The sequence below is a fragment of the Plecotus auritus genome, assembly GCF_963455305.1.
Source record: "Plecotus auritus genome assembly, chromosome: 4".
Taxonomy (NCBI): Eukaryota; Metazoa; Chordata; class Mammalia; order Chiroptera; family Vespertilionidae; genus Plecotus; species Plecotus auritus.
The window spans coordinates 179,893,014-179,908,610 of record NC_137775.1 but is presented as its reverse complement, the minus strand read 5'-3'; the positions used below and the strand labels follow the sequence as shown (position 1 = coordinate 179,908,610).

General features: G+C 40.7%; 1 protein-coding gene across 2 annotated transcripts in view; it reads left to right on the top strand.

The window, feature by feature from the left end:
- The first annotated feature begins 326 nt into the window (after positions 1 to 326).
- The window catches only part of SPMIP4 (sperm microtubule inner protein 4), a 29,677-nt gene continuing 14,406 nt past the window's right edge, over positions 327 to 15,597 (top strand). The window contains exons 1-4 of one of the 2 annotated variants that reach the window (XM_080664599.1): positions 327 to 537; positions 1,223 to 1,380; positions 9,335 to 9,511; positions 13,633 to 13,704. In XM_080664599.1, the coding sequence (XP_080520725.1) occupies positions 1,247 to 1,380; positions 9,335 to 9,511; positions 13,633 to 13,704 (383 nt within the window). In that variant the 5' untranslated portion in view covers positions 327 to 537; positions 1,223 to 1,246. Of the gene's footprint in view, positions 614 to 1,222; positions 1,381 to 9,334; positions 9,512 to 13,632; positions 13,705 to 15,597 lie in introns of both variants that reach the window. The other variant, XM_080664598.1, reaches the window with a different exon arrangement.

The following is a 15,597-nucleotide window of genomic DNA, read 5'->3' as shown; positions in this document are numbered from 1 at the left end:
AGGGTTAGGGTTAGGGTTAGGGTTAGGGTTAGGGTTAGGGTTAGGGTGGAGTATGGAAAGCTGGGTACTTGAAATGGGCTGAGCTGACAGGGTATTTGATAGGCGAGAACTTAAGGAGATCCTGAAAACAGGAACGGCAAAAAGGTTCTCGTGGATTTCTATGAGAAATTGGACAGCCCTCGAAGGAGAAAGTGATGCCGCCGCCAGAGGGCGCCCTGCGGGGCGAGGCGCGGGGGCAGGGCGGGGGAGAGGTGGGGCCCGGCCAAGGGCTGGGGCGGGGATAAGCGCATTTCTCCTTGGGATTGGGCTTCAAGGCCTCTCTCCTCACTTCCGGTTCCGCTCCCGATTCTCAAGGTCCTGGCGCTCCAAGGTGGCTGCCTGCCTAACGGGGACAAGCCGCCTGCCGACCCGCAAGAATGCGTTACCTAGTGCCAGGGTCACGGCCGCCGTCACAGGCACCCTCGACCCCACCCCCGGCCCACTCGCAGTCTCTCTCTCCCTCTCCCGCACCTGCCCGCAAGCTCCCCGGGGCCGCAGGTGCGGACGACGGCGGAATTCCACGCCCCGCGAGGCCCGCCAGCTCTGGGGAGGGAAGGGGAGGCTGATGTCCCAGGTGCGTCTGAACCCGAGGCTGCGCTCGGCGGGGCGCTGATGGCCAGAGGCTCGACCTCGGCTCCCGGGCCCACGATCCTAGCCTGGGCGTCTCCTTGGGGTCCCCCTCCAAGCCTGAGGAGGAGTAGGATTCTCACCCTTTGGGGTCCCGCTCTGCAAAAGGCTTCCCTCGTTCAGGATATCCGAAGTCTTCAGAAGCACAGCTGTTGATTCTGTTGAATAACAAATCTCCCTGCATTTTAGGAATGCCATGGGGGGCGCGTTGATCAGCTAAGTTTTCCTGAACAGTTAGGGCTAAATTTGAGGCAAGAATTGAATTTCAGCCTATTTCCGCGAAGTAGAGGCCTTGTATGGACGGACCTACAGGTGTTCACACTACTTAGGGACATCATCCACTTTGTGGATTTGTTTCCGTTGAAATTTATTTCCGTAGTTATTACTGATGTGCCACCTGAAGGTCCACAGAGGGGCTATGGGGAGGAAGGAAGCCCCTGATTCCCCTACCGCGTTGGGATGAACAATTTAGCAAAGCTTGTTTCCTGCCTGCCCTGAGGGAGGGTCATTGTGACAGTGACCAAGTCACCCACTGCCAACTCCTTTTCTTTTCCAGATTGTGCCTTTTTAGCCAAGAAGCATGGAGGTAATCCACCACAGGCCCTACTGCTGCAGGGAGCTTGAAGGAGCTGACCTACTGTCAGACACCTTTTACTCCAATGAATTGCACACTCCATTGCAAACAACTACTCGCCCAACTGCCTCAGAGGACAGGTAAAACAAAAACTAGAGAAAGCCAAACAATTTAAAAGGGTTTTAATATGTTTGTATATGTAAGAAAAAAAAACACTTATGATTATGGGCTTTCTGTTTATCACATGATTGGGAAAGCATAACATGACAATTACCTAAACTTTATTTTTTTTTAAATATATTTTATTGATATTTTACAGAGAGGAAGGGAGAGGGATAGAGAGCTAGAAACATCGATGAGAGAGAAACATCGATAAGCTGCCTCCTGCACACCTCCCACTGGGGATGTGCCCGCAACCAAGGTACATGCCCTTGACCGGAATCGAACCTGGGACCCTTCAGTCCGCAGGCCGACGCTCTATCCACTGAGCCAAACCGGTTTCGGTGACAATTACCTAAACTTTAAAGTGCTCACATCTGGTAGGAACTTGATAAAAATTAAGTTGGTGTGTATTTTTAAAAGGTAGATATCAAATTCATCCATTGCATTATAAAACTCTAGGATGATTGGTTCCTTCATTTGAAAATTAATCTGTTTCAAACATTTTTATTCTATAACACAATCTGGTTAAAAATACTCCCAGCATCTTGTTCATAGTTGCACCTAAATTTTTGCTTTACCAAATTTCCTATAACACAATAATTGCAGATTGTGATTAAAATTGCATCTACTATATAATGAGTCATTAACATGTGTGGGCACTCTACCAAATGCTTTTTATGTAATAACTAGAGGCCCAATGCACTAATTCGTGCACCAGTGGGGTCCCTTGGTCTGGCTTGCGGGATCAGGCCAAAACTGGCTCTCTGACATCCCCCAAGGGGGTCCCAGATTGCAAGAGGGCACAGGCCAGGCCGAGGGACCCCACTGGTGCACGATTGGGGCTGGGAAAGAAACAGGAGATTGGCAAGCCAGGGAGGGACAGAAGGAGGGATCCAGGGTGTGTCTGGCCCATCTCGCTCAGTCCCAATCAGCCAGACCTAAGCAGCAAGCTAACCTACCAGTCGGAGCATCTGCCCCCTGGTGGTCAGTGTACATCATAGCAACTGGTCAACCGGTCGATTTTCTGCCCCCTGGTGGTCAGTGCATGTCAAAGCGAGCAGTTGAGCGGCCTTAGCATATCATTAGAATATTACGTTTTGATTGGTTGAACTGCCAACCAGTCAACCAGATACTTAGCATATTACGCTTTTATTATATAGGATTCTTTTAATCCTCACAACAACCCTAAAAGATAGCACTATTACCATTCCCATTTTATGTATGAAGTAATAGGTAAAACAAATTTTCCAAGAACTTAGTGCCAGCATTTCTGTCTTGTATTTACTTGAATCATTTTGAGGGGGCGGGGAAATTTCACACTTGGATGGTGAAAAACTAGCCTTTGTGGTTATTTTGTTTCTTTGTTTGTTTTTATTTTTTAATTTCACTCCATTTAGAATTATTTCTTTAAGAAATCAGACAGCAAGTCTGGGACATCACTACCTTACAGGAAGTTCATTCAGAATGCTTCTGATTGTTATATTTTCTTCCTACTGAGCAAATTTTCCCTCCTTGTAATTTCCATCTGCTGATCCTGGTTCTTCCCTCTGAAGCCATGCAAAATAAGAAAAATCGGTCATCTCCATGATAGCAGCCCTTCAAGAGGGTGAAGATTCTTTTGGCCCTCAAAGAGTTCTCTTTGTCAGACTAAACACTGGCTCTCCACAGACTTGACTCTTCTTTCTTCTTCCACCTCAGCTTTCACCATCTTGATCTTACATAGATCTGTTCCAGTCTGTAAACATGCTCTTTATATGAAAAGGAAAAAGAAGGCTTTTTTCTTAATTATAAAACTAACACATTCCTTACGAATACTTTAGAAATCATGGATATCCGTAAAGAAAACAAATTTTCCAATGTTTGACAAAGAAAAATTATGTACTTCCTTTGTACAGAATACCTCTATACTTTATCTAGAAATGACCGTTGTTAACATCTCAACATGTTCTCTCCATTTTTTTTTAATTTAAAGAACATATTCAATGTTTTTTGTAAACTATTTTCACTAAATGAAAAGGAATATTGTCATATTTGTGGAAAGAGGGCTCAGCTCACTTCTACTGCGTTAGTCCTTGCTGTACCTTCTTTTCTACTATTAACCTGATTCCAAAAAGTGGTTGCCAGCCCAAAATTCATTCTCATCTCCAAGGGCCATCAGATTAGGCAGGGCTTCCCCTGAGTCACGGAGAACCTTTAGCAGATCGTGTGTGATCTGGGGATGAGCAGTTGACCCTGGCTCAAAAGCAGCATTGTGAGGTTTTATCCTTGGCCAAAAGGTTTCAGAGTAGGAATTTAGGGCTGCCTAATCTGATTGATCTTTATCCCCTCAAAAGTACTCCTCTAAGGCTTTTCACTGAAATTTTGATCCCTTCTATCTAAATGATCTTATGGTTGATTTGTAATTGGCTCCAAAACCCTTTAACTGGCATGAAAGTAAGAGAAGCATCTTTGAGAAAGTAATTGCTTTTTGTTAACTGACTATAAAATTAAACACATGTTCTAGGTATAGTAAACATGTTGCTGGCTTCTAATTACTAAAACTTGCTTTCTCTTTTACTCCATGGACTTCTTTCCTTTCATAGTCCCTAAGTGGGAAAGTCAGGATGATCATATATTTTCAGAACCCCTCCTGTTAACTCTTAAGAATCAGCTGGGCAGCTTACAGAATGAGAAGTTGGCTTTCCTCTCAATGTTGTTATTCGGAACTGCTCTGGAAAGTGTCATCAAGAAAACATTGATTGGCCCTAACCGGTTTGGCTCAGTGGATAGAGCACTGGCCTATGGACGCAAGGGTCCCAAGTTCAATTCCAGTCAAGGGCATGTACCTTGGTTGTGGCACATCCCCAGGAGTGGGTATGCAGGAGGCAGCTGATTGATGTTTCTCTCTCATCGATGTTTCAAACTCTCTATCCCTCTCCCTTCCTATCTGTAAAAAAATCAATAAAATATATTTAAAAAAAAGAGAGAGAACATTGATTGGTACCTCTGTTCTATCAATGCTGAGGCTTATTTCTTCAGACCAGGTTAAGGGTCAATAACTCCCAACTCAAATCTCAAAAGCAAAGCAAAAAGAAAAGTTCCTAGCTTCTAGAAATTACCCTCCATAATGGTAAGGATGAACATGAGTCCTAGCATATGTTAGCTCTCAGCAGCTTAATTTTCTAAACATGGATGTGCTTAAGAGGATGACTTTTTTTAAATATCACAATGTATTTTGAACTCAGTTGGTAATTTTAACAGCAGTGCAAAATGATTTCCTCACATCAGCCTACCTTTTTTTCCTTTCCAGAATAGGTCATACAGTCTAGCATCATTGTTACCCAATGGTATACAGACAGGGTACATCAAAATCACCTGAGGAGCTTTCTAAAAATGCATATTCCTGGGCTCTATCACTAGATATTCTAGCTCAGTAAGTTTGAGGTGGGTCTAGGGAATCTGCATTTTCAGAGTTTTCCTGCTTATTTTGAGCACCATTGGGCTAATGGAAAGCCTGAAAATAGTAAGAAAACCAGGATTATGGTTCTGGCTCACCCACTGTCTTAAGGCAACTTAATCTTTATACTTCAGTTACGTTCTTCACTGATAAATTTTGAAGCAATTACATTAGTCATTAATACAGGCTAGGGCAAAAGTAGGTTTATAGTTATTTACATGGAAAATACTACAATAATTAATAAGTAAAAATATAAGAAGCTGGTTTGCAGACTCACAACTGTAAACCTGCTTTTGCCTCACCCTGTATATATACTCAGTTGATTGCCTTTTAAAACATTAATAAATTGATGGTGTTCTTTTGTATTTATTCCATTGAAAATTTAAGAATGACAGGTACAGCTATTAAGAATCACAGATGTCTATATCCGTTTTCCATTCAGTTGACATCTTCTGATCTCTAGCACAAGCATGTCAAACTCAAAGGCTAACACGGCCAAATAAACGAGGTTTAAGTTTATGTGAGCCGCAAAAAAACAAAAGCTTCAATTTTCATAGAGACATACTGAATACAAAGGACTGAAATAAATGAGTAATCGTTAACATAAAATAGAACATTTTGGGGAGAAACCAAGATGGTGGCATAGGTGAACACCTAAACTGCTGCCTTGCACAACAATTTCAAAACTACAGCTAAAAGACAGAACGGGCCCTAACCGGTTTGGTTCAGTGGATAGAGCGTCGGCCTGCGGACTGAAGGGTCCCAGGTTCGATTCCGGTCAAGGGCATGTACCTTGGTTGCGGGCACATCCCCAGTAGGGGGTGTGCAGGAGGCAGCTGATCGATGTCTCTCTCTCATCGATGTTACTAACTCTCTATCCCTCTCCCTTCCTCTCTGTAAAAAAAATCAATAAAAATATATTTTAAAAAAAATAAATAAATAAAATAAAAGACAGCACGGACATCATCCAGAACCACAGGAAAGCTGGCTGAGTGGAAATTCTACAACTAGAAGGAAAGAGAGGGGCACACGGAGACTCAGAGGAGGTGCAAAAGGCTGGGGTACGGAGACACGTGAGCGGAGAGGACGGCTAGCTTTCTCTAGTGGGAGATGGAAGCTCCCAACTGCACTGAACCCCATTTCCGACTACACTGAACCCCAGTTCCAGGCAAGACCCTGGGGTCCCAGACTCATACGGGGGGAGTCTGGACTGTCGGGAAAAGAGAGGAGTGCACGGAAACTCAGGGGAGCTGCGAAAGGCAGAGGTCTGGAGGCACGCGCAAGTGCGTGCAGAGAGGACTGACTGCTGAGTGTGCCGCTGGCTTTCTCTAGTGGGAGGAAGATGGAAGCTCCCAACTGCGCTGAACTCCAGTTCTGGGCGAGAATCTGGGAATCCAGATTCATTGGGGAAGAAACTGGACTGTCTGGCAGTGGGCAAAACTCGAGGGTGGCTTTCTCTCAGAGGTGCTTGCAGTGATTACCAAGGGACACTGAGACCCAGGGGTCTCATAGGGTAGGGCTGACAGGAAGCCAAGGCTGTCTGCTCAGCCCTGAGACTCCACCCTATCCAAGCTGAGCACAGAGGCTTTTGCAATTTTGCAAGTCTTGTCTCATAAGGCTGTCTCCAGCACAGAAGTTCTCCCGGCGTAGACACAGCTGATCCTCACAGCCAATTGGCCTGGAGGTCAATTCCTCCCAGTGAGACCAACAACAATCAAGACTTAACTACAACAAGGCTGTACACACAGTCCACAAAGGGGTGCACCAAGAGTGTCCACCTCAGGTAACTGGGGAGGCTGAGCCACTGGGCCATATAGGACACCTAGCACACAAAGCTACTCCACCAACTCAGGGAAGCAGCGAAAATGCGGAGACAAAGAAACAGATCACAAATGAAAGAAATGGAGGAAAGCAAAGGACTGGATATAGAGTTCAAAACCACGGTTATAAGGTTTTTCAAGAATTTCCTAGAAAAGGCCGATAAATTAAGCGAGACCCTTGAGGATATGAAAAAGGACCAACTAGAAATTAAACATACACTGACTGAAATAAAAAATATTATACAGAGACCCAGAAACAGACTAGAGGAACACAAGAATCAAGTCAAAGATTTGAAATACAAAGAAGCAAAAAACACTCAACCGGAAAAGCAAAAAGAAAAAAGAATTCAAAAATATGAAGATAGTGTAAGGAGCCTCTGGGACAACTTCAAGCGTACCAACATCAGAATTATGGGGGTTCCAGAAGAAGAGAGGGAGAAAGATACTGAAAACCTATTTGAAGAAATAATGACCGAAAACTTCCCCCACCTGGTGAAAGAAATACACTTACAAGTCCAGGAAGCGCACAGAACCCCAAACAAAAGGAATCCAAAGAGGACCACATCAAGACACATCATAATTAAAATGCCAAGAGCAAAAGACAAAGAGAGAATCTTGAAAGCAGCAAGAGAAAAACAGTTAGTTACCTACAAGGGAGCACCCATACTATTGTCAGCTGATTTCTCAACAGAAACTATGCAGGCCAGACGGGAGTGGCAAGAAATATTCAAAGTGATGAATAGCAAGAACCTACAACCAAGATTACTCTACCCAGCAAAGCTATCATTCAGAATTGAAGGGCAGATAAAGAGCGTCACAGACAAGAAAAAGCTAAAGGAGTTCATCACCACCAAACCAGTATTATATGAAATGTTGAAAGGTACTCTTTAAGAAGAGGAAGAAGAAGAAAAAGGTAAAGATAAAAATTATGAGCAACAAATACATATCTATCAACAAGTGAATCTAAAAATCAAGTGAATAAAAAAATCTGATGAACAGAATAAACTGGTGAATATAATAGAATCAGGGGCATAGAAAGGGAGTGGACTGACAATTCTCGGGGGGAAAGGGGTGTCAGGGGTGCGGGAAGAGACTAGACAAAGGTTGTACACCTATGGATGAGGACAGTGGTGGGGGGAGGTAAGGGCAGAGGGTGGGGTGGGAACCGGGTGGAAGGGAGCTAGTGGGGGAAAAAAGAGGAACAATTGTAATAATCTGGACAATAAAGATTTATTAAATTAAAAAAATAGAACATTTTAATAAAAAGTAATATTTTTTCTTGAACATTAACTTCCCAGACACTGAATAACCACGCAAATTAATAAGCATAACGCAAATAAACCTATTTTTCTTGTTCTCCAAAAGCGAAACATTTCCTGTTGCCCACACCAAACAAGTCAGTACAAGACTAATGACATGGCAATCGGCTGCTAAAATATTCACTGCTAGTATTAGTGGAGAGAAATGGTGTATGCATGTATGGCATGTAAGAGAAATGAATTCAACACGATTATAGTAATTAGTCATTAACGAATGCTGTAGTTCATTATTAATAATTACGTATAACAGGATATTGTAAAAATTAAGTTACGAAATTTTTATTAAAATGTTTCTTACATACCGTTATATTGGCTGGGCCGCAAAAATACTCGTTTTGGGCTGCGTGCGGCCCATGGGCCACACACGTTTGACATGCTTGCTCTAGCAAGTTGTCTAGCTCATTAGGGAGACAAACATATTAATTAAGGAAGTGCCTTGACAATTGCTTCAGATTTCATTATACGTTCCCATTTTGTTTCTGGATTCATTCCATTGCTTTCTGATTACTAAATATTTTTTGACTATTAGCACTCTGCCAACTAAAAATTAAAGTATCTTTGTTCTGAGCTTTCCTTTAATCATGCCTTCCAATAATCACTGCTGGCTAAATTAAGCCTCCTAAGATTGGAATGTAATGTTCAAAATCCTGCAAATTGACATATTTGTGAATATACTAAAAACAACTTAATTGTACACTTTAAATGGATGAATTATATGGCATGTGAGTTATAGCTCAATAAAAACTTTTAAAACATGTAAGCATACATACTACAACTATTGTTGAAAAAAACACACACAGATAATCTGTAAGCCCTCAGGAATTTAACCTCATTCCCTCAGCAGTCCAATGATGCCTAAATAACCAGTATCTATCATAATCTACCCAACACTGAGAATTCTGTAATCTGAAAATATAATCTAAAAATAGTTTTGAAGCTATAGGAATTTTAGTTGTTTGTCGTAGCCATTTGGGCAGCTCTAACCAACTACCACAGACTAGGTAGCTGGGTAACTCATAAACAACAAACATGTATTTCTCACAGTTCTGGAGGCTGGAAGTCTAGGATCGTGGCACCAGCAGGCTCATGTTCTGGTGAGAGCCTTCTTCCTGGTTCATCACTGGCACCCTCTTGCTGTATCTTCACAAGGTGGAAAAGCTAGCAAGCTCTCTGGGTCTCTTTTATAAGAGTGTTCGTCCCATTCGTGAGGGCCATGACCTAGCCACCTCCTAGGTGGGGCCTCCTTAATATCATCACATTGGGCATTAGGATTTCAACATAAAAATTTGGGGGGACACAAACATTCAGACCATAGTATTCCATACTGAAGCTATTTTAAAAGTCTCTTTTTTCACAGGTACCAGGAATTGAGGGAGTCGCTCCAACAACGCAGGCTTCCATGGGGAGCTGACAGGGAATATGGTGGGATGATACCCATTTCACTCCCTGAGGAACAAAGGCCAAAAGGTGAACCTCCCCGTGCCCTGGGCAAGGGACATCAGCACTATGGATTTGGTGGAGATACCTGGCCAAGGTAAGTCAGCTTTCTGCCCTTCACACAGAGGTATTTATTACTCATTTTTATTTCTATTGTGAGTCCTTTCTAATTTAAATCTGCCTCCAAACTTATTTCTTTGACTATTTATAAGACACAGATGGAAAAACTAATTATATAATATCTAATTGTGAAGTCAGTCAAAAAAAATCTGTGTTTACGGATGTCAACTGTCCTTAGAGATGTTCAAGTATTACTATCAGAAATTTTGATTAATTTAATTCCCTTGCTAATCTCATTTTAAAACGAAATGGTAATATCCTGAGAGAGTTAATTAAAAATGTTTTTGCTTGAGCAAATAGCTGGTCTAATGTGTACAGATGTTCTTGAATTTTTGGAACTTTTGATTTTTAATTTGTTCATGAATCTATAGTTATTAGAATCTATTGGGCATTGTTTTCAGTTATTAAAATATCTCAATAATCATTTATAAATCTTAAAGTCACTCAGCAACTTTATGTAAAACGGGTTAAAACTGAAGAGAAAGCAAAGATAAATCTGAGCAGTAAATATAATGTCACATGAATTATTTACTAAAAATTATGAAATTTATTAAAAATAAAATCCATCAAACCTTCACACACAGCTTACTTACTCCCGCTTTCTCTAACAATCTTGGTTACCTAGTTTACTAACAATCTAGCTAACTAGCTTGTTGTTCTAAAGCAGTTAAAAGAAATTAGGAAAGACAAATCACAGCTAGAGAGAGAAATAGTAACAACAGGAACATTTGGCGGCCAATGACGGTTTCAAAGCCCAAGTAAATTAAAAGGAGACAAATGAAAATGTGCTCACCTCCCCAAAAGAGAAGACCCAACGTCTCATCAGTTCCTGCACCCAGCTCCAAGTCTAGGATCTCTGTGTACATTCACTCCTGTCTAGTTCAGTCATAATCTTGTCACGATAGTCCACATGTATGCACTTAATAAACCTATCACCAACACACCCTATATGAAATAATAAGGAAAAAGTAAAAATTGGTTAATGTATAAAAATATATAGGACACAACAAGGAAGAAAATATGGGCTGTGACTAGACCTTATTTCTACAGCTCTTGTGTTATAATTTCCTTCCTCCGCTACCCATTCCAAGTTCCCTTGCCCTCAGCCAATACATGAACTGGAAGTTCATTGCCTGGTGGGACAATGCCAAATTCTGTTCCTGAGAGATCTAAGCTCTTAGTGTGAGGCTGCTACATATCCCATTAATTCTATGCCACTGGAAGCAATACTAGGAGGCGTCCAAAAGATTATTTAGGCCTAGAAATACTCCTTTCCCCCATTCATTGTATAGAAGCAGTCCTCTTGCCCTTCATGTGAAGGATCAATCATCCCAGCCTACTTGGTACAGTCTTTTCTTGCCTGTTTTCTCCAGAGTCAAAAGGAGCCCCAAATGACCACATCATCAGTTCAGCTTCCAATTCAATGGGACCATTGTTGTGTTCTTTTGATGGAAGCACTGCTCTCTTGACCTCTAAACCAGCAGAGCCCAAGGGGCTGTGCAGGAAGTAAAATTTAGTTCTCAAGTGTAACAGAAAGAAAACAGTCAGAGGCAGTTTCCCACTTACACCCTGTGCTTTTTAGGCCAGGCATTCTGTCGTTGGGGGAAACTATTGGTCAGTGGTTCAGAGCATGTGCCACACTCTAGAACCGTGGTCGGCAAACTGCGGCTCGTGAGCCACATGTGGCTCTTTGGCCCCTTGAGTGTGGCTCTTCCATAAAATAACATGGCCTGGGCGAGTCGATTTTGAAGAAGTGGCATTAGAAGAAGTTTAAGTTTAAAAAATTTGGCTCTCAAAAGAAATTTCAATCGTTGTACTGCTGATATTTGGCTCTGTTGACTAATGGGTTTGCCGACCACTGCTCTAGGACAACACTCAGCCATAACCAAATTTTCAATAGGCTGTTCTACCATCTGCAAATATGGTAAGACCAGTGCACCTTTTAAATTCAACCCTTGCCTCCTTGGCAGGTGTGGCTAGGTTGGAGCTTCCTCCCATACACTGAAGGGTCACGGGTTCAATTCCTGCTCAGGGCACAGGCCCAGATTGTGGGTTTGATCCCCAGTCAGGGTACTTGTGGGAGACAACTAATGGATGTTTTCGACTTTTAAAAGAAAAATCATATTTAAAATTATTTCCTACCACCAAGAAAAAAATACATTCTTGTCTATTTTATTTCAATATTTGTATGTATTTCTCTCAATTCCTTAGATTTTTAAAACCCATCAGAAATTATCTTTTTGAGTAGTTGAAATACTATTCAGTTATGGCTGAGTGTTGTCCTAAAAAGTGTGGCACGTGCTCTGAACCAATTACCAATAAGTAGTTTCCCCAAAGACAGGATGCCTGGTCTAAAAACTTTCTCTCAACTCTGCTGTGAACCTAAAACTGCTCTGAAAAAAAAAAAAAATCTTTTTAAAAAACCTAAAAGGTCCAATCTCTTTTGACCACCACCCCACCAATCCCAGTCTCCTTCCTGGAGAGAATTGCAGTCACCACTACCCTGTATCTCCTTCCACACCTTTAGTTTACAGAATTATATGGGCACCCATTGGAAATATATGTTATTATTTTATATGTGGATACATTTGATATATAGTATTAGGTTAGTTCTTTTTATCTCTATATAATCTAGAGATTATAAATACAGATCAGTCTCATTCTTTTTAATTTCTCAGTGTTCCACAACATAGATTCATCATAGATTACTTAGCCATTCTCATAATTTTTTTTGCATTAAATATAGGTAATGAATATGTTTGTACAGGCTAGTTTGAGCTCATACACAATTTTAGTAGATAGAGCCCAAGTGCTTTATATTCTCTTGGTAGTGGTTAAAAGTATCCATTTCTCCACACTCTTGCCCAACTGTATTATAGTATCAAACTGTATAATTTTTGCCCATCTAATAAGTATAGGCTGCTCCATTGTAGCACCCTCTTGTTACCCTGCCATCTCTCCCCTGCGTTGAGCGTCTGCCCCCTGGTGGTCAGTGCACGTCAGAGTTACTGGCCGGTCATCCGGTCGTCTGGTCATAATGGTCATTTAGGCTTTAATATAAATTTTTGCCCATCTATCAGAATGCATTTCTCTGATTAGGTTGAGAAATTTTTTCTTAGGTATAGCCATTACATTACATTTCCTTTTCTGTTCTTATTTTTTCTCCATTTTTATTGTCTGTCTTTTAGCTATAGATTTTATTAGTTATGTTCTGGATATTAATCCTCTATATACCTTTATTGCAAGTATTTCTTCCAATCTACGTTTTGTTTTGTATTTTAAATATGTTTTTATTGATTTTTAGAGAGAGAGTAAGAAAGAAGGAAAGAGAAACATTGCTTGGCTTCCTCCTGCATGCCCCCTACCAGGGATGGAGCCTGCAACCCAGTCATGTGCCCTGACAGGGAATTGAACTGGTGACCTCTCAGGGCACACCAGCCAGGGCTCCAATCTGTTTTATTTTAACTTTTTATGCTGTCCTGACTTCAAGTTTTTCATTTGATGTTATTGTATTTCCTTTTGGTTTTTGACTTTTAAAAGAAAAATATTATTTAAAATGTTTTTCCTACCACCAAGAAAAAAAATGCATTCTTGTATATTTTATTTTAATAATTGTATGTAATCCTAGTTATTTAGATTTTTAATCCATTTGAAACTACCTTTGTGAGTAGTATGAAATATAAATATTTTTTTCCAAATAGCTATTGAATTTTTTTGCATTGTTTATTGAAAATAAATCCTCCTCCCCTGATTTAAAATGCCTCCGTTTGCCCAGCCGGAGTGGCTCAGTTGGTTAAGCGTCAGCCTGTGTACCGAAAGGTTACTGGTTCGATTTCTGATCAGGGCACATAGCTGGTCTGTGGGTTCAATCCCCATTTGGGGCATATATGGAAGGCAACTGATCAATGTTTCTCTCTCTCTCTAAGCATGTCCTCAGGTGAAGATTAAAAAATAAAATAGTAAAATAAAAAGCCACCTTTTCATATACTGATTTTCCTAACACACGGTTGTATTAGTCTATTTGCTATTTGTCTTCTCCTGTCTCACTGTTACACTGTGTTAATTTGAAAAAATGTTCTATTTTTTTTTTCTTTTCAGAAGGCTTCCTATTGAACAGTTCTATTATTTGACACAGAACAGAAAAAGTGACATCTATGGAAATGATTCTTTGTAAGTTTGGGGTTTCTTTTTCTTATATGAGATCAAATAACATTTTTTTATATTTGTACTAGAGGCCTGGTGCACGAATTCGTGTATGGGGGTGGGGGAGGCCCTCGGCATGGCCGGCGATCGATCAGGGCCGTTTCACCCAGTCCTGATTGGGCTGATCAGGGCCCACTGGCTGGGGGGAGGGACCATGGGAGGTTGGCTGTGGGAGCGCACTGACCACCAGGGGCAGCTCCTGCGTTGAGCGTCTGCCCCCTGGTGGTCAGTGCACGTCATAGTTACTGGCCGGTCATCCGGTCGTCTGGTCATAATGGTCATTTAGGCTTTAATATAAATAGATTGAATTCATAGATGAAGGGAGAGGGAGGAAGAAATAGAAACATCAATGATGAGAAAGGACCAATGATCGGCTGCCTCCTGCACACCCCCTGCTGGGGAGGGAGCCCGCAACTAGGGCATGTCCCCTGACAAAGAAGCAAACCCTGACCTCCTGGTTCATAGGTCATCACTCAACCACTGAGCCACACCGGCAAGACCAAATAACATTTTTTAAGTGAAAATGAGTTATATGAGAAATGCTTAAAAAAAAAACAAAATGGGAACTTTTAGAAAATACAAGTGTTCCTTTTTTTATAGAGATCATTAATAATAGAAACCAAAACCAAACAAATAACAAAAATAAAGCAAATAAACCTAAACCCACTGATTCTAATATTTAAACAAGTGAGGAAAAAATAGGAAATATAGATTATAATGTTCGAAGGGATTTAAATAGGCCACTTTGGTCCATTTCCCTGCTTTTGACCTAGTTACTCAATCTAATACAAAAGTTACATTTCTTTAAAGGTTCACAGAAAATGCTAAGTGCCCTCAACAAAAATTTTAATTGGAATTTTATGAGACATTCATTATGATAATCTACAAATAACTCTTAATAAGACTATTCCTTAAGTCTCTTTTAGATAAGGAATATATAGTAATTATTTTTTACTCTTTGAAATAGTTGGTTGTATACAATACAAAATCATACTTTTTAATTTTCAGATAAAAATAAAACACTGACAATACTGAAGTAACTGAAAATATCCCTTCTTTGCCTAACGGATTAAGAATCTATTTCTGAGTAAGAAGTTAATATAGAGTTTAGCCACAAGGGGGAGCCAAAAAGACATATTTGTGTTTAGTAGGCCCTGTTTATCCCTTTGGGATTAGTTAACTTTGAAAAGTAGATAAGAGTTTGACTGGTTCAGGTTAAGGAATTGGTGTCTCTGAGCGTATTTTCTTTCCATCTTATTTTCTTTTCTTTTTTTTTTTAATATATTTCTATTTCAGAGAGGAAGAGAGAGGGAGAGAAAGATAGAAACATCAGTGATGAGAATCATTGATTGACTGTCTCCTGCACGTCCCCTACTGGGGATCGAGCCCACAACTTGGGCATGTGCCCTTAACTGAAATCGAAGCTGGGACCCTTCAGTCCCCAAGCCGACGCTCTATCCACTGAGCCAAACAAGCTAGGGCTCATTCACTTTATTTTCAAACTTTGAGGATTGTCTTTTAGAAGCTTTCCTTTTTCTTTAAAAAAATGTTTCCATTTTTAATCAAATCAATTTTAGGCACACACTTGTCAATGTCATGGCTAAATGTGTCACATGAGAAAAAATTTTACATGCTGACTTAATGTTTCACAAATAATAGCCAATCTACTAACTCTAGATCCCTTCGATTGTTATATTCATTGCCCCCTGTTCCCCAACTCAAACAGAAATATAACCGGAAGACAAGACATGTTTGTTTTTTAAGTTCCAAACCCACAAACTTAGAGTCCAAATAAAGAAGGGCATAAACATGTTATAGTTCATATGAATCATGTGTTTATAATATAGACTAATAAAATTA